Genomic DNA, 19,010 nt, shown 5'->3' with positions numbered 1-19,010 from the left:
CCGGCCGACAAATTCTTAAACATTTGTAAATTTTCTGTTTTAAAGATGGGGAAGTAGAGGGATGGCCTTACCCCTATGTCTTATCCCAGCACTGATGGCTCTTTGTAGTCCTGCCAAGGGGGTTTGTCTTAGTCTGCACCACTTTTCCCTAGGTAGAGGCACCTCTCACTCTCACGAGCTTTCCCTTCAATAACACTTGAATACGCTGCTCTCTCCTCCCCTTGTAGCCCTTGAATTTTCCTTATAGGACCTTTTGACTACTTTATATATTTTGTAGTTATCAATTTTTGCTCGAATTTAAATTTTTTGACTTAATTGAACTTGGATGTTTTAGTTTGACCTTTTCTTCATATATTTTAAAATGTAGAGTCCAGAATTGATGAAACAGTCTGGCGGCGGTGGCGCACGCCTTTAGTCCCAGCACTTAAGAGGCAGAAGCAGGTAGATCTCCGTGAGTTCGAGGCCAGCCTGGTTCTACAGAGCTAGTTCCAGGACAGCTAGGATTGTTACATGGAGAAAAACATGTCTCAACAAAAAAAACAAAAACAAAACAAAATAAAAAAACCCCAAATGATGATTACTCTAGAGATATTAAAATTCATTTTCTTTTGTTTATTTATTTTTTTAAATGAGGTTTCACTGTGTAGCCCAAGCTTTCCTAGAACCCATTTTCTTCCCCCTCACCCTCCTGAGTAACTCAGATTATAGGTGTATATCATCCTTTCAAGTTTGAATTTCATTTTTGTGTTAATATTTTTTTATATTTATTTGATGTGTATGAACATATCCCATGTGAGACTGAGAGTGCTGCCTTCAGAAGGTAGTCAGAAGAGGGTGTCGGGTCCTCTGGAACTGGGGTTATAAGTGGTTGTGAGCCACCATGTGGGCGCTGGACATAGAACCTGGGTCCTCTGCATGAGCAACATATGTTCTTCATGGCTTAGTCATCTCTCCGGCCCTTGTGTTAATACTTTAGAAAAGTTGATTAGTTGGCTTTTCTTCTTCACAGTTCTCGTGTTTGAACCCAGGACCTCATGCATGCTAGACCAGCGCTCCTCTGCTGAGTTGTTCCCACAGCCCTGCAGGGTTTTGATTCAGTAGGAATCTTAAGAATCTTCCTCTTTAGGGTCCTGTTTTCTCCCATCACTTGAACTGTTAGTATAAGCCTCTGCATCTATTTTGTTTTGGTTCTTTCATCTTTCTATTTTATAAATAATCTACAATAATGTGTGATCTCCCTGTGGAGGTTGAATGTTAAAATAGCGTGTTCAGATTATTATTATTATTTTTTTTGTATTGATTCAGGAAATGTTTACCAAGGCCAGGCATCCTTCAGGGGCTGAATATACGTACACTAGCATGATGTATAGGACACTCTGAGTTCCTTTCTTTAGAACATCAATTGTTAATTCTTTTTAAAAGCTAACGTGGACATCCCCCAGTAATAGCCGCTGTTTGGGTAAGATTCCAAGGCCAGTCATGGAATTTAGACTGTATTTTCATGAATGAGAATAACAAATGAAAAAAAAAAGTGTTTAAAAAAGGGGCTGGAGAGATGGCTCAGGGGTTAAGAACACTTGGCTTCTCTTCCAGAGGTCCCAGGTTCAATTCCCAGCACCCACACTTAAGCTCACACCCGTCTGTAACTCCAGTTTCAGGGCTTGATACCTCACACAGACATACATGCAGGCAAAACAACAGTGAACATAAAACAAAAATAAATTTATATATTAAAAAACAAGTCTTTTAACACTTGGAGCCAGAGGCTGACAGATCATATGAGTTCCAGGTCAACCAGGGCTACACAGTGTGAGACCTGTCTCCCTCAAGCCCCCTCCCCTCAAGTCATTTGAAACTTTGAAGATCTCCATCAGATTCTTGCATATCTTCCCACACACTTACAGAGGCAGCTGAGGTAGCCAGGCACAGCGAGCACATGGCAAAGGGCTTACCCAGCATGAAGGCAGGCGGCCAGCGCTGTGGCCAGTAACTTGGCGATCCATAAAACTGAGCTGGTAGAGCAAATCGTGTGATTTATTTTAGAGGGCACGGAAGGAAAACCCACAAAACAGTATCCAACTGTTAAAAAAAGATCATCTAGAAATATTTGGTTTTCATAATAGTAGTTAACTGTTGAAATTCTCAGATACATGGTCTGAGATTTGATCCAGTAAGTTGGGTCCGGAGACAGGTACTCCCAGATACTCAGGAGGATGAGGCAGGAAACTCTTGAGGCCAAAATCTGCCTGGGCAACAGAGTAAGTTAAAGACCAGCCTGAGCAGCTCAGACTGTCTCTAAAGAGAGAGCTGGGGTGCTCAGTGGTAGAGTACTTGCTAGTATGCATACGGTCCTGGGGTTCACCTCCAGTTTTATAAAGCAAGGGGGCAGGGGGAAATGCCCCGCTCCTCCAATCAAATTGACGGTCAGCAAGATAGAGCTGCACAGAATGCAGCAGAAAGCACATGAAGGCTGGAAGAAGATGGCAGATGCACACTGCCCAGTAGATTTCCAGGAAGGAAATGAGTACATCTTAAAAAATTGATTCTTTTATACTGCACCCCAATGCAGTTTCCCCTCCCCTTTCTCCTCCCAGTCCCTTCCCTCAGATTCACTCTTTTTCCTTTCCCATCAGAAAAAGGCATATCCTCCTGGGTATACCAATCAAACTTGGCTTATCTAGTTATAATAAGAATAGGCACAAACCCTCATATCACGGCTGGATTAATCAGCTCACTAGAAAGAAAGGGTCCCAAGAGCAGGCAAAAGAGTCAAAGACCCACTGTTAGGAGTTCCACAAGAAGACTGAGCTACACAACCATAACACATATGCAGAGGACCTGAGTCAGACCCATACAGGCTCCCTGATTGTCGGTTCAGTCTCTGTGAGTCCATATGAGTCCTGCTTGGTTTATTCTGTGGGCCATTTTCTTGCGTCTTTGACGCCTTCCGCTCCTGCAGTCCTTTCTTACCCTCTTCCACGGGATTCCCTGAGCTCCGCCTAATGGTTGGCTGTAGGTCTCTGCATCTGTTTCCATCAGTTGCTGAATGAAGCATCTCTGATGATGCTTGTGCTCGGCTTCGGTCTATGGTATAGCAGTATGATTCGTCAGTCATATCTGGTTCTGTCCTAGGTCTCTGGGCAATCCAAACTGTGGTTCCTGGCCCTCCAGGCAGTGTCAGGTGGGACTTCCCTCTTGTGAAATGGGTCTCAAGTTGGACCAGTCGTAGGTTGTCCACTCCCACAAGTTCTGCACCACCTTTACCCCAACACATTTTGCAGACAGGACAGATGGTAGTTCAAAGGTTTTGTGGCTGGGTTGGTGCCCCAATCCCTCCACTGTTGGATAAATTAAAAAGGGGGGGGGAGGGAAATCTTTAAATTGAAGAAATGCCCAGGCCTTCAGAACAAAAGACTTATTTAGTACCAAGCAGATGGCTGGCAAAACATTGGCCAGGTTGGCTGCCAGAAGGGCACTCTTGATTGCAGGAGCACAGTGTGAGTCTTTGTGCATTTCCTGACCTCAGAGTTCATGGGTGCCTGCCCCAAGCCAGGTACATCGCTCTGTACTTAGGCTAACGGACTCAGTGTGACTTGTAGCCTTTGGAGCTCCAGTCTAGCAGAAGATACATGACTAATTAGTGATGTGGGATAGTTTCATAGTGTGTAAGGGGGCACCAAAAAGACCTGAGACCAGAAGAATATAGATTTTACTGGTGAAATTTGCGTGTTTTAGTTTCTGTTGCCATTGTGACAACCTACTGCAAACTCAGGGACTTAAAACAACAGAAATGTAGTATCTTATAGTTGTAGAGGTCAGAAGTGGGGAAAGTCAGGCAGGTGCCAACAGGGTACACTCCTCGGAGCATAGGGATGGATCGGTTTCCTGACCTTTTATAGTCTCAACAGTCTGCCTATATTCCTTTGTGGGCCCCTCCTTCATCTTCAAAGTGTAGTATCTTCAATTTTCTTCCTTGGGCCTCTTCCTTCTGTTGCTGTACCACTTTCTCTCACTCTAACCCTTTTACTTATATTTTTTGTAAAAGCCCTTTTGGTTATTCTGAGCATACCAGGTAATCCAACATAACCTTCCCATCCCGTGCTTGTCTTAGTCCTGTCCACAAAGCCCCTTGCATCCAGAGTAACTGATTGTAGGTATTAGGCCCTGGGCATCCTGAAGTCATTATGCTTTCCACCACGGTGAGAAAAATCAAGAGCACTGGGAAAGCCCTGTGGTGGAAGGGAGCACGAACTATTCTAGAAAATAGACGAAGACCAATGTAAGTGCAGTGCGTGGGTAGACAAACCGTATCAAACAAAGGAAGCTGGAGATGTTATATAAAGCCAAAGACTGTAGGGATTCAAGATCAGTTACAGGATTTTTGGCTTTTTAGCGTCAGAACTGTAGGAAGCCACTGAAGAAGCAGTTCTCAACCTATGGGTCACGACCCCTTTGGTGGCCCAATGACCTTTCATAGGGGTCACTTATCAAGATATCCTGCAGATTAGATATTTGCATTACAGTTCATAGCAATAGCAAAATTACAGTTATGAAGTAGTAACGAAAGTAATTTTATGATTGGGGCTCACTACAACATGAGGGACTCTATTAAAGGGTCGTAGATTAGGAAGGCTGAGAAGCACTGCACTAAAGGTTGTGGATAGATTTAAAAGTAGTTAGGATTTAAAATGTGCAGAGGTCATGTTTGCTACGTGAAGTGGGAAGAGTGTGAGGGTGCGGGTGGAGGAGCAGTTGTGAGAGACTAGATGAACTTAAAATCACACGCACACACAGACAGAGACACGGACACGGGGACACAGGAGCTACAGGACCATTGGGGATTTTACAGTACTGTTTAGAATTTTACAAGTGGAGGCCCCAGTGGGATCGGGAACTTAGGGAACGCTGAGAGATGGATAAAAAGGGGGCATTTTTGGCACTCTTGTCTCAAGGATGGCTCCGTGACCCCGTCTGTCTGTCTCTGTCTCTCTGTGTATATGTTTTTAAGTTTTCAGTCTAGTTCCTGCAGTGCGAGCGAGTAGAGCACAGAATGGAACTGGCGGAAGTGGAGGCCCCGCTGGGATGTCGGGAATTGGGGAGACATGGGGAGAGTGCCCTCGGAAGGCTGGCCAGCAGTAAGCAAGAGATTGATGGTGAGGACAGATTGAAAATGGGTGCCAGTTATTTTGTACAAGGATTGACCTACCGGTCAAGTAGTAGTTCTTTTAGAAGCAGGGCACTGGAATTAAAGTTTTTAAAAATAGTAATATATACAAAAAAGTAATATATACACAGACATTTTATTGTATGGGCTGCGAAGATAAGCCAGCATAAAAGGTGTCTTGACTTTGGGGTTTGAGTCTAGGGATTTGTTGTGAACCAGGACCTCCCTGAAGGGTCACTGTGAAATACCCCCAAGGATGCTGCACCCCCACTCAGCAGAAAGTTTAAGAGAGGAAAGCTACGCCCAAATTCCCTAAAAGATTGTTGAAGTGGGGCCCCTTCCGCGGTTCCGGAGCAGCGAGCCTGCTTCCTGGAGTTCTGTTCTGCTCAACCTGAAGGTTGTAAATGTCTTAAATCAGTCTAACAGCAGTTAGCCAAAGCCCCTCTAAATTATAATGATTATCACCAGCCTTTGCTTCTGCTGGTCTTTTGTACAGCCATGAAGCCCACTGCAGTCTTTTGGCAGGAGAGACCTATTCTCTGGGTGCACAGACCAGCTTATATCAGTAAAGGCTTTTTACTGATGACAGTTATGACATCCTTCATAAGACAGGAATACCTTACAGTCCCCAGGGACAGGCCATAGTGGAACAGGCTCGCGGAACTCTCAAAGACTATATTCAAAAAAACAAAAAAGGGGAAGTATAGCAGTGTAGTACGCCCCAGGCATTTGGCATTCTTGTATCAAGGATGACCCGTGTCTCCCTCTCTGTGTGTCTCTGTCTCTGTCTCAGCTTAGTTCCCAGCTCGTGTATGGTCTTGTAGTGACACCGGAGCTACAGGACCGTCAGTTATTACAGGAAGACGGAAGAATGAAGAGCAACTGACCAGCATCACATCTTAAGGAAACAAGAAAGGCTAAACTAACAATGATGCTAAAAGCAGAACGAGCTTAGTATAACTGAAGGTAGACTGAGTATTTGAAGATAGGGAATGCTACCTTTAGATAGTTTCTACTCTTTTTTTCTGGCTTAAAGGAAATAAATTTTAGAATTTGGACTCTGACTTCCGTGATCACAACCTCCCAATGCCATCTCTTCTGCACAGAGTTGAACTCAGTTTGGTATGTTTGACCTGACCCCCGAATCTCCATGAAGGCCCTTTCTGCCTTAGATCTATTCTGGTCCCTGCTAGCTATTGATCGTGTCTTCAGCATCCCGCTGCTTGCTCCTCTGGAGTGTTCTTCCTCAGCTCTAACACGTCTCATGAAAGCAAAGGCATTATTTAGATTATTTCCTGTCTTACGCCTAACACCTGGAATATTGCCTTGTTTTTAAAATAGGTGCAGAACTGTTTAGAGTGGAAGAGAGGGACCTTAGGGACAGTTCCTTTTCCCCCATGATTCTTAGTGTCATCACGTGCAGAATGGTGAAGGTAGATCTGTAGTCTTTCAGCTTCCTTTTCAGTTTTAGAAGTCTCAGTATTTCTTAGCATCTCCAGTAAATTGTTCTATGATTAAGTTTCATTTTTGTTTTGTTTGAGACAGGGACTCTCTATATAGTCATGGCTTTTCTGGAGCTAGGCTGACCTCAAATTCACAGAGGTCTGCCTGCCTCTGCCTCTTGAGTGCTGGGATTAAAGGTGTGTGCCAGCACATCTGGTTTAGAATTATTTTTAATATTTAGTTATATGCTGTGGTGTATGCATAATACTTAGAATATCAATGCTTTAAGACTTTAAGATACAATTAAATTTTTTAAATTTATTATGTATATAGTGTTCTACCTTCATTTATGCCCACATGCCAGAAGAGGGCACCCGATCTCATTACAGACGGTTGTGAGCCACCATGTGGTTGCTGGGAATTGAATTCAGGACCTTTGCAAGAGCAGCCAGTGCTCTTAACCTCTGAGCCATCTCTCCAGTTCCAAGATACAATTTTTAAAAAAAAGACTGAGATACGGTCAGTTTTGTGATGCAATACGTGAAATCTCTCAAGTCACTGAGCCAGATAAAATTGTGTGACAAAATGAAAAAAAAAAAAATGGGGTTAGGGTCACAGTGCTGAATTCTCTCAGTTGCGCATGAGGAAGAACCTATAAGATTATAAGTCACCAGTTAACTACAGTAAATACAGTGCTCTGCTTAGGGACCCCAGGAGGACCTCCTGATAGAGCTGATTGCAGGAGGGCTCCAGTGTGCATTCACAAGCAGTATAGTGGAAACTATAATTTTGGAACTTCTTATGTATCACACACACCTGTGGTTCACCAACCTCTCTGCCAGCCAAGGACCCGGCACCCTCAGATGTCACACCTATACTCCCCAAGGCAGGAAGTTCACACTGCCACTATACTGCTAAGGAGTCATGGATCTCACTCGAGAGTTTACCATGCTCATTTTTCTCTTCTGACTCAGGATCCCATGTTCCATTACATTGTGACTTCGTCATGTCTTCTTAGTCTTTTCTGTCTGGAGCAGTTCTTAGCACTGGAGAGAGTGCTGGCTAGTTATTTTGTGATGTGTCCCCAAACTTCATGTGCTTGTTGTTTCTTCGCACGACTTCTTGAGCTGCTGATCTTGAAGACATTCATTGTGTGACAGATATGCCAGTGTCTCTGACCTTTACTTGTGGCCTAATGTGCTGTTTGCAGCTGTTTTGGTATGAGGTTTCGTCTTTTTTTTATTAACACTTATTTGCTGTTGTGTTTGCACGCACCCTTGGCCTAGCCACAGGGAAGAGAAATATAGCATTATAGATATTTCTTTTTACTCTTTTCTCTTTCTAAAACTGAATTCCTCAATTACTCCTATATATTTGTCTATATTGTCATTATAAAATCTTTTTACATAATTGCTGTATTTTTTTTCCAGTTTCAATAGTAATGGGAATTCCTACCGTGAAGAGAGAAGTTAAATCTTACCTCATAGAAACCCTTCATTCCCTTATTGATAATCTGTATCCTGAAGAGAAGCTGGACTGCGTTATAGTTGTCTTCATTGGAGAGGTAATTTCTTGTTATATTTTTCACAATATGTGATCTGAGAATTAAGATGCTAATCAAATATTTGCATGTGCTTTTATAAGCATTTAGACCAGCAGTTCTCAACCTAAGGGTTGTGACCCCTTTGGGGAGGTTGCATATCAGATATCCTGCATATCAGCTATTGCGTTATAATTTAGAAGAGTAGCAAAGTTCAGATATGAAGTAGCAACAATATAATTTTATGGCTGGGTTCACTACACCATGAGGAACTGTATTAAAGCAGGTATTAGGAGCTATTTTGCAGTTCCCTATGCTGTCATAAGGAAGTGTGTTAGGCAGGGTGTGAACCACTGCCCAGAGGAAGTACTGCCTTATTGGATTTTGGAATGGGGAAGGGCTAGAGGTGCAGCTGAGTGGCAGAGCGTTTTTGTGCCACTGATGAGATCTAGGTCACTCTCCCTGTAAGGGAAGACCTTCAGTGTGTCCTGCTAGTTCTGCCTCCCTCTCCCCATAAGTCCCACTGTTTCAGAATTGTTTTTTTTAACTGAATATGGTTTTAATGACAAAGTAAACACATGCTACTAAAATCAGTCATGTAAACATACAATGAACCTTGCCTATTTTTCTTCATACAAATAAAACGTTGGTTTTCAAAAACTTAAATTTTTCTTCCTATGGCTTGTGTGTGTATATATATATATATATATATACACACACACACACCAGAGGGTCATTCTGTATATGTTAATTGCATTATGAACATTTTTCCGTGCCAAAAAAGGACTTTTTTCTGTCTTCCAAATATTTCATCGTCTGGTTTCAAGAATTATTATTTTTTTCAATTTACGATGTATAGTTGAGTTTTTAGAGTTTCTGCAGTGATCAGCAACAGCATTAAGTATTTATATAAATAAAGTGTGTAGCTGTATAGTGACTGAATTGGTACTAATTTCTAAATCTGGCTCAGAACCCAAACACATTAAAATACTAAGATGTGACCAGCAATGCCCTGGAAAAGTTGAGCCACTTCCTCTCCCAGCAGTCTATCAAAGAGCTCAGTTCTTTTTTCCAGGTACTATTAAAATATTAGAAACTGGTTTTTATTGTCAACTTGACACAACCTTGAGTCACCTGGGAAGAGGAAACCTCAAGGATTGCCTAGATCATATTGGTTTGTGGCCATATCTGTGACAAACTGTCTTGAATTGATAACTGATGGGGGATGGCCTAGTCCACTGTTGGTGACACCATCCCTATGCAGGTGGTTTTGGATTTTATTAGAAAGCTTGATTATGAGCCAGAGAGCAAACCAGAAAGCAGTGTGATTTCAGCTTCTGTTCCTGCTTGAGTTCCGACTTGATTTCCCTCAGTGATGGTCTGTGACCTCAAAGCATAAACCAAATAAACCCTCCCTTGAGTTTTTTTTGGTCAGTGTTTTTTTATTATTATTGTTATAGCAATAGAAAATCAAATAGAGCAATTTGATTTTCTAATTTGATGGGTAAAAAGTAACACATTGGCCTTTGCCAAAATAGCTGAGTTTGGAGACTGGTTAAAAAGTAAGTTTTTGCTTTTATTTAATTCGGGCTGCTTTACTGTTTGGATTAAATGTAGGTTTGTGTAGATTCTGACCACTTGATTTATAATTGTTTTTCTATAAGCTTTGCTTATTTTTTAATGCTTTGATTTGTAAGGAGCTTCCATATATGAGGGGAATCAACTCTTTGAAGTAGTTTATTTGGTTATTTGTATTCTTTATGATTTTTTTCCTTGCCTTTCATGTATGGCTGCCCCTGGAGATGGGCATAACTTCTTTGGAAAGCAGCTAAGCAATGACTATTAATATTGAAAGTGCACTTTTGAGTCAGCATTGTGCTTGTAAAAACCAATCTAGTACAAGCATTTGCAATTTCAGAAATATATTTAAGCAGATAAACATATATATAAAAATCCTCAGTGCGCATTACTGAAATAAGCAAGAAAAATTACATCTTGGTAAAACTCTTTAGTAGCTAGCAAATGCATTGAGTCTCAGGATTATGCGGTAATGCCACTTTCTGCCAGGTACATTTTTACAAAGTTGGAATTTATTTGCAATGAGAATATTATTATTGTGTAGTATTAGCAGCATTCCAATGTCTGATTAGCCCTCTTGGACTGCAGTGTTTGTCTACCTATCTTCATAAAATTTCAGTGCTTTCTAGTCTGTCGTGAACAGAAGTGAAATGTTTCACTAGATTTAGCCACTAGGCAATTCAGAATTATTGCTTGTGTCTCCATGGGTTAGTTAGAAGTGTTTCCCTAGGAGTCCATAAGGTACTAGTAACAGGTACATCTTCTGTGGTTTTGACCATGATTTGTACAGGATAACTGAATATCTTCAGATTCTTCTTCCTCAATACCTGTTTCTGCTTGCCTACTTGATAACGTCATCCAGATGGCTAATGGGCAGTGTAGCTGTTTGAATAAGAATGACCTCCATAGGCTCCTAGGTTTAAATGCTTAGTCCCCAGGGAGTGGCACTGTTTGAGAGGATTAAGAGGTGCGGCCTTGTTGGAAGAAGTGTGTCACTGGAGTTGGAGTTGAGGTTTCAAAAGCCCATGCTGAGCCCAGAGTCTGTCTTTCTGCCTGTGGCTCAGAATGTAGTTCTGTACTACTGCTCCAAGGTAAGGCTGCAGGCCGCCCTGCTTCCTGCCATGATGATAATGGACTAAACCTCTGAACAGTGGTAAGCAAGCCCCCAGTTAAATCCTTCCTCTTATAATAGCTGCCTTGCTCATGGTGTCTCTTCACAGCAAGAGAACAGTGATTAAGACAGGCAACTCTCAATTTGTCCAGATCTAAATTAGTCTAACCTCTCAGGCTGCTGCTCTTCCAGGTATTCCATATGCTCATGGGAGTTCTTGTGTGCAGCGCTAATCGCCCCGTGCCCAGTATGTGGTACAGATCTCTGGGTTCTCCGTTCTGTGTGTATTACTCCGTTTGAACACTGCCTCTTCCTTTCTGCTCCCTTCTTCCTCCATCCCAGCTGATCACCTTCTGTGATGCTATTTCTGATCTCCCATTTAAATTAGTGATAGCACTAACAGGCAAATATGAAAAAATATATGTCCATATGTACACGCACACACACACATATGTATCTATATTTTTAAGCAAATCAGGAATTTCTGTGAAGACATGCATTATCTTTAGTTTAAATATGTAAGGAGAGATTAAAGATGAAAAAAAGTGCTAGAGATGCTGGGCATGTTGGTGTGTGCTTGTAAAACTGGGCCTCAGAAGACTGAGGCAGGAGGATTGCTGGGAGTTCAAAGCCAGCCAAGGCTAAACAAGACTGTTTCGAAGTCAAAGCAGAGTACTAGAGCGTGGGGAGCTTGTGTAGGTCACTTTTCCCTGCGCCACTTTCTGTTCTTTGTATTTTTATATACTTTCTTTTTTAAAATTTAAAGCACTTATTCATTTTAATTTTTTAAATCATTTTTGTTTTTGAGATTGTAATTAGATAATTTCCTCCTTCCTGTGCTTGCCCCCATATACCCTTCCTTGTTCTCTTTCAAATTCATGGCCTCTTTTTTCATTAGCTGTTGTTATATGCACGTACATGTGTGTGTGTGTGTATGTGTGTAAATGTATAAATACAATCTGCTCAGTCTGTATGTTCCTTGTATGTTTTTAGGGCTGGCTGACCATTTGGTATTGGATCCCACATTGTATGCTCTTCCCAATAGTGGGGAAGACTATTGTCTCCTGCTCTTGGCATTCCTTAGTTGTTGGTAGTTTGTGTAAGGTTGAGGCTGTGTGGCCTTTCCTCCCATTCTCTCTGGCATTTCTGTTGTTGTCTTTGTTTAGCTCATGTTTAGGTAGCCACGCTGAAGAGGCTTTCTCTATGAGTGTAGCTTTTGACATACCTAGGAGACAGGATCTCACACCCCTCTGATACAATAATCCCTGAGGCTCAGGTGCAGGAGTTGTATTGTATGGTTGGTACTTTTTTAGTTTTTTTTTTAACTTAGAGTTTAATCATAGCATTTAGAGTATAATGATCTTTTGTTAATGATATGCCTCACATTACTTTATGTATTTTTTGCTCTTATTCTATATACTAATACATGCACGCACACACACACACACATACACTAATTCTTGTATTTTTATCACTCAGGATCATTTCCTCATAGTGTGCTCTGGGTTTTAGCAGATTGTTTTTCATGCCTTGTATTTGGGGCGTCCCCCAGCTATAAACCCTGGTGGAATGAAGTATCTCCACCTTGCTATGAAAACTAAAAATGCCAGCCGTTTGCTTTATGGTTTACTGTTCTCATGTCGTACTTTGCATAGGAGCCTCTTTATTTTCAGATGCCAGAAAACCCAAAGGAAGTAACAGGGAAATCTAGCAAGACATCTGGACAGAGGATCTGTTCATATTTCTCCATTCCAGTGATAAAAAAAAACAAAAAGTAGTGAGATGAACCAGCAGGTGAAGGCGCTTGCCGCCAACTCTGGTGATCTGGTTCAGTCCCCAGAGCCGTCATGGTGCACAGAGAGAAGTGATTCCTGCTAGTGGTCCTCTGACTTCCACATGCACGCCATTGCACCTTCCCTCACTCCAAGTAAATACATAAGGGAGTGAGGATCAGATAGTCATTCCCATGACAGACTGACATAGATGGCATTGTCATGTGACACTTTATTTCTTGCTCTGTGATTCCTCACTGCATCTTCTCATCTGGGTTCCTCAACCCAACCATGGCCCCATGCATTCATCCAAGCCATCTTTCAGTAAATCATTTTTTCTAGCTGTTCTTGCAGAATCTGTTTCTGTTGACTGCAGCTAAGATCCTATGTCCTATGTGATAGGAGGGGGTGTCTTTTTTTTTTTAAAGGCAAAAATCTTAAATTTTATAGACTGCCACCAAACAGAGCAGGCAGTTGGTGGGGTTACAGGGCTATGTTGATGGCAAGGTGCTATTTTGGGTGGGTTGGAGAGACTGCATGCATGGGTTCTTTAGGCAGTGTCTGGTAGGATGCAGTCAGGATAACTGACAGGCGGTGATGTTGGTGATAACTGTAATGATTGCCAAGGCTTTGGAAAGAACCTTAGGTAGCATGTCACCCTGTCCATCTCCATTTGTTCAGTTTGCCTGGAAATATTCAGATCCCTCCCTTTAATCTTTAAGGCCCCAACTGTAGAATTTGATGTTTTACAATCCCAGGGCCAGTTTAGCACATTGTGTGTAGAGAGCACACAACACAGTCAGCGTGAAGTACTGAGTGGCGAGAACTCCTGTTTCATGGTTTCCACAGACAGTCGCGGGAGACAGTTTGCTTCTGTATAGTCTTTTGACGGCTGTACACAGTCCGTGGTTTACATAAGGGTGTGTGCCTTTGTGCCATCTGCAAACCCTTTGACAGAAATTGCTTTAACAGTGCCAGCAGTCAGCCTGTTGGCAAGAACTGACAAATTGGATCAATTTATAAGTGAGTCGGTCAAGTTACTGTGGCATATTTAGTTGGCATGTGCCAGGCTTTTCTACTGTAAAGGTGTTTTTCTTTATGTGTTTAGTAGTTGTCTTGTGGTGGGCGAGACTTTTAAGATCTTGGGAAGGGACCTGCTTCTCATCAGAACGTCAGTGGCGTTGACTCAGTACCCCCATGGCTCCCTGCAGAAATGGCTGCTGTGTGTGTGTTTTAGTTCCATCATCTTTCCATTTGTTATTTGGAGTTTTTATACTCAGTTGTAGATAGCAACCTGCTCTGGTTTGTCAGTCAGGTTGTGCATGTGTCCTGTTGTGGCCATTGGGCTGATCCACCTACTGTGCCCTAGCTGTTTCTCTTCACTTCGTTGCATCAGAATAGTTTTAAGCTAATCGTGTGTTTTCCTGGCCCTGACCTTGGACACTTTTTGAAGGAACCTGCATCTTTGTATTCAAGGTGGGTTTCAGAAATCAGGATCTGGGGCCTTGGGGATGGCTCATTCAGTACACTGTATACTTATGAACATGAGGACCTGAATTCAAGTCCCCAGAACCCACATAAAAATGCCAGGTGTGGTGGCACACACTTGGAATCATAGCAATAGGGAGGCAGCGACAGGGGACTCCTGGAATTTGCTGAACAACCAGTCTAACCTAATTTGTGAGCTTCAGGGTGGTGAGAGAATCTCTCTCACAGGAGGTAGGTAACAAGTATTCCTGAGGATGATGCTGAGTTGTCTTCTGTTCCCACGTGCACATAAAGGTACCAGGTAAACCCAGATATACAGGAACACACATACACACGCACTATCAAGATCTTGATTTGGCATGTGCTCATTAGCTGAGGGACCGTTTTCCCCACCCTTACAGTGTAGATCCGCCATTTCTGTATAGTTTTATGGTCCTCTATGGGTGTGTTAAGTTATACATCTAGCCTACTTTTTTTAATGGTATTGCTGGCTCTAGTCTCATCCACTCTAGCCTTTCCTCATTACTCAGTAATTAAACCTTTTCTCCACAGCAAAGAAGCTGGTTGTCAGGGTTCACAAATCTCCTTAGTTGTCAAAGTTAAATGAGCATTAAGCCGGTCTCTAGACTAGCACATACTCAGAACGAGTGTGCCTGATTTGTCCTCTGTTTTGTTTCTCTAGCCTCACGGTATCCAGACTGCTGTTTTCCAAAGGTGATTAGCTTAGTTTTCTCCATCCTTGTCCACTTTGGTGTGCTTATATTCTTTATTCTTCAGTGTGAATATAGGACAACGATCTCTTCTGCCATTGTAGTTCAGCTGGGTATAGAAACTCTGAGTTACCCCTCCCTCCCTTACCCTCTTCCTTCATGTATTCTTGGGTGCTAGTGCTGAAGTTAGCTAGACAGTCTTTCATATTTTTCATTCTTTGGTATTTGGAACCAAATACCAAATATTTTACCTGGTTGCTCAATTTATTCTTTTTCTATTCTTAAAGCCCGATAATTCAGCTGTAATGTAAGTTTCAGTTGCAGGTATTGTGGGTCATGTTTCTCTAGCACAGTGTATGTTCTTTTGGCCTATGGAGCTAAGTCTTTAATGTCATAAAGTATGTTATTTTTTTTTTGTGAAAAATTTATGACATAAAGTTGAAAAATCTTTACACAAAATACCTGCATACTTACCACTTTGACTCTTCCATTCGAGTTTTAGTATTTTTTTTTTTTAACCGAACTTGCCTCAAGTTTATTTGTAAAAACAGCATAAGGTCCTGAACCTCTGCAAATACTGTGTAGGTGTTCACACCAGTCCATCTGTCTTCATATTGGCAGACTGCGACCTTTTTTATGGGGCCTTCACAGGGGCCTGGGCACCTTTGGGAGCCTGAGCTGCAGCTGAGGCCTCTGCCTTGGCTTGAACCTTGGGCTTTGTTTTTTGGAGCCTACGACCCCTGGCCATGTAGCTTCTAATCCGCTTCCCAAGCTTGGGGTGAGCAATTAAAGCCAGACGGGTGAGTTTGTGGGTGGGGCCCTTTGGCACCTTGGGCTTCACCACCTGGGGCTTCACCAGGGCCTTGATGGCCTCCGCACGTGCACTCATGGCCTTTGCATTATTGGCCTGCATCTTCTTCAGGCCTTTCTTGTTGTGCTTCTTGGCAAAGCGCATGTTCCTCAGGAACTTGGGGTCGACCCCCTTGAGAGATTCATATCTTTGTGACCGGGGTTTCTTGTGCCATTTCCGGGACTGGTTGTGTGTGGTGTGGTTCTTGGACTTGGCCATGGCCGGACATAATCGGCGGCTCCCGAAGCGCCTGCGACCGGAAGAGAAAGAGAGCGAGTTTTAGTATTTTTGTTTGTCATGTTTCACTTCATCTACCCCATCCTTTATCATTAACCCATTTCATAAAAATGTGTATTTTGTGATGGGTTTGCCGGATTTCTTAGAAATAGGTTTCCCTATTTCTTAGAATTTTTTTTTTTTCGATTTTGGTTATGAGTTCTTTAATATAGAAAATGGATACAATTCTTGTCAAATTTGTGTTTGAATATTTTTTTCCCAGTCTGAATGTCTGTCCATTTTCTTCCTACTGCCGTGGTGGGCAGATTTCTTCTACAGTGACTGCATTCTGTGAGTTAGCGAACCCTTGCATATATCACAAAGACCCTTCCTGCACACTGTCATGCTTTTAACTTGTGCATTCTGATTGCGTCTCATCTTGAGCTAACTTCCATTAAGGAATGAGGTAGTGTGAAAGGTCCCTGGTCGTCAGGTACTCATTATTGCAATTCCCTGTGCTGAGAAAGCACTTTGGCTTCCCTGGTAGATTTATTGAAAACACAGTGACTGTAAGTGTGGGTCTTTTTCTCCCTGGGTTTTTTTCATTATCTGGATTGGAGCTAAGTCTCGTGCTGGAGCTCCACCACCTCTTATAATGAATTATTGACGACCCATCAAGTCTAGTCCTGCAGGCTTTTTTTTTTCCCCAAGATTGCTTCATATATTGTAGGCTCTGTGTTTCCAAACACCTTGATAATTGTCACAGTCCCCTTCTGATGCTGGATCTTGCTTCCTAGTGGCAATGACTTCAGCTAAGTGTGGTTTTCTTCATTCTTTTCCTTAATGGTCACGTCATTGCTTGAGAGTTTCTTTTGCTCCCCCTCTTCCTCCATTTGCCTTTCTCTGTTCTCTCCCCTTTCTCAATTATTTTATTGATTCTACTCATTTCTCCCCCCTTTTTTCTTATTTTGTGTTTTGCTTCCATTTTTATGAGCCATTGAAGGATACTGGGTTTCAGGCTATATTGGCTGAGGGGAGAGTGAAGGGATAAAGATGTGTTCTAGACCAATTATTTTATTATTCTTTTACATAAACAAATTTACCAACTTCTCTTTAAGCCACAGAGCCTGCTGCAGACTCAGTTGGTCTCTGCAGTTCTTTATGTCACCTCTGATTATCGAAACAAAGTCAGATCCCCTTTTGAGACTAAAATTTCAGTTGTTAATATTTTAAAATGAAGCCTGTGGTTCTCATGTCTGGTGTTGCTTTTATAATGGTGTGTGATTTCCAGGAAGGAACATGGGAAAGCTTGTTAATTCTTTTAACCACTCCAGAGCTTTCTAAGCTTTTCTGATAGACGCCTGAGTGTGCTTTCAGGGTTAGTTACCTGTGTATCTTTTACCTTTTCTCTCCCCTGAAACACCTAAGGAGCACTCCAGACTGGCCCTCACTGTGGTTACATTTTCTCTTGTTTCTCTTGTTGAACAAGGATTTATTAAAATACCATGTTGAAGCAGGTACTGGGGATAACAATAGATAACCTCCTGAACTGGAATTTGTACAAGAGTATTTCTGTATTGTTGGCTCGCTCTTTTTTGGAGGGGGCATTAAGTGGATGCTTATATTGCTGAATGGTACAGCAGCACTCTCTCTGCTGATTACTCTCCTGGCTGTGCTTTTCCATCCCAGCTCCATTTCCCTGTCTTCCCCCGTTTCCTCGCTTCTGAGACCTCCTGGATCTTTGAACTCTGGCTGTCTGGCAGATGAAGAAGAAACAGACCTCTGACTCTCTTCTTTCTCTGTGGCATTCATATCTACACTTCTCTTAGTATTACTTTTCTACTTTTTGTTTTTTAAAAGATGAATGTTGGTTGGGGTTTTTTTTTTTTTTTGGTAATATAAACAATTCGAAGCTATAAGCTTCTCTTTAAGTACCACTTTGGCTATACCCCAAGTACCTTTTTTTTTTTTCAAGATTAAAGATTGGTGTGTGCGTGTGTGTACGCGTGCGAGAGAGAGAGAGAGAGAGAGAGAGAGAGAGAGAGAGAGAGAGAGAGGAGAGAGAGAGAGAATGGCAGTGTGCATACATGTGTGGTGCCTGTGGAGACAGATCCCTTTGGAGCTGGAGTTACAGGTGCTGTTTGGTGTGGGTGCTGGGGACCAAACTGAGGTCCTCTGCAAGAGCAGTAAGTGCTCTTTAACCTCTGAGGTATCTCCCTAGCTCCTTTATATCCATTCCTTTTGACATGCCCTTTAATTTGTTTTCATTCAGATCAAAATACTTTATAAGTCCCTGTGTAATTTTTTCCTTGACCTATGGGTTATATAGAAATGTATTTTTACATTCTTACCTATTTGATAATTTCCCGCTATTCCCGCTGTTAATTGATCTCCATCCATTTCAACCCCTGGTAGTCAAATAGCATAATGTGTATGGTGTCTGACCCTCTCAACCTTATCAGCACCTATTGGTTGGCTACCCTGTCCTGTGTGTGCCTAGAGAAAATGGATTCTGTGCTCAAGTGACATATTTTTATATAGACGTGTAATAGGTTAAGTTGCTAAGTTACTAGAGTTTAGGGTTAAAGTCCCACCCAGCTCCAGAGTCCAGTGTGCTAGCCTCAGCCACACATTCAGGTGATCATTGATGAGAACTGAGAGAACTTTGCTCAGTCAGCATGGCCATGTGGGGCAGAACAATTGAAGGGCTTCAGAACCCCCGAGTCTGTCCCCCTGGGGACCGACAGAGCTTGGAGATTTGGTAGAGAAGAGAAACAAACGAGGCGGAGTTTTTACTCGACAACAGGAAATCTGGTTTCAGGCTGGTGGTCTTGAGATCTTTGTCTCAGTTCTGATTTTGCAAGGCACTACGGAGAAACTGTGATCTCCATCATCATTTGAGGGGGCCAGTCTGGTTTCTGGGGGGTGATTGCTCCTGCTCTGTGGTGTAGCCCCAGCATCAGAAGTAACTGCCTCCAAGTGAGGGGTGATTTGCCCTGCTGTGAGGGAAGTTTCAGTCCACTCATAAAGATACCTGTTGATCAGTGCTGTTGCCTCTGGTGTTAAATGTAACTGCTAAGAGCATGAATCTGGAGGAAAGATAGTTAGAGTGGCAAAATAGAGCCTGCATGGGGTGGA

The 19,010-nt window shown here is 42.3% G+C and overlaps 1 protein-coding gene and 1 pseudogene across 2 annotated transcripts in view; one reads left to right on the top strand and one right to left on the bottom strand.

The window, feature by feature from the left end:
• The window catches only part of Mgat4a (alpha-1,3-mannosyl-glycoprotein 4-beta-N-acetylglucosaminyltransferase A), a 106,488-nt gene that overhangs the window by 62,486 nt on the left and 24,992 nt on the right, over window positions 1–19,010 (top strand). For both annotated transcript variants that reach the window (XM_005359940.3, XM_026785650.1), the window contains exon 5: window positions 8,038–8,171. In XM_005359940.3, the coding sequence (XP_005359997.1) occupies window positions 8,038–8,171 (134 nt within the window). The remainder of the gene's footprint in view (window positions 1–8,037; window positions 8,172–19,010) is intronic.
• Window positions 15,354–15,875, bottom strand: LOC101985829 (annotated as a pseudogene).

This window comes from Microtus ochrogaster, linkage group LG2 (assembly GCF_000317375.1).
Source record: "Microtus ochrogaster isolate Prairie Vole_2 linkage group LG2, MicOch1.0, whole genome shotgun sequence".
NCBI lineage: Eukaryota > Metazoa > Chordata > Mammalia > Rodentia > Cricetidae > Microtus > Microtus ochrogaster.
The sequence above is the reverse complement of the archived record's forward strand: the minus strand, read 5'-3'. Positions and strand labels throughout refer to the sequence as shown.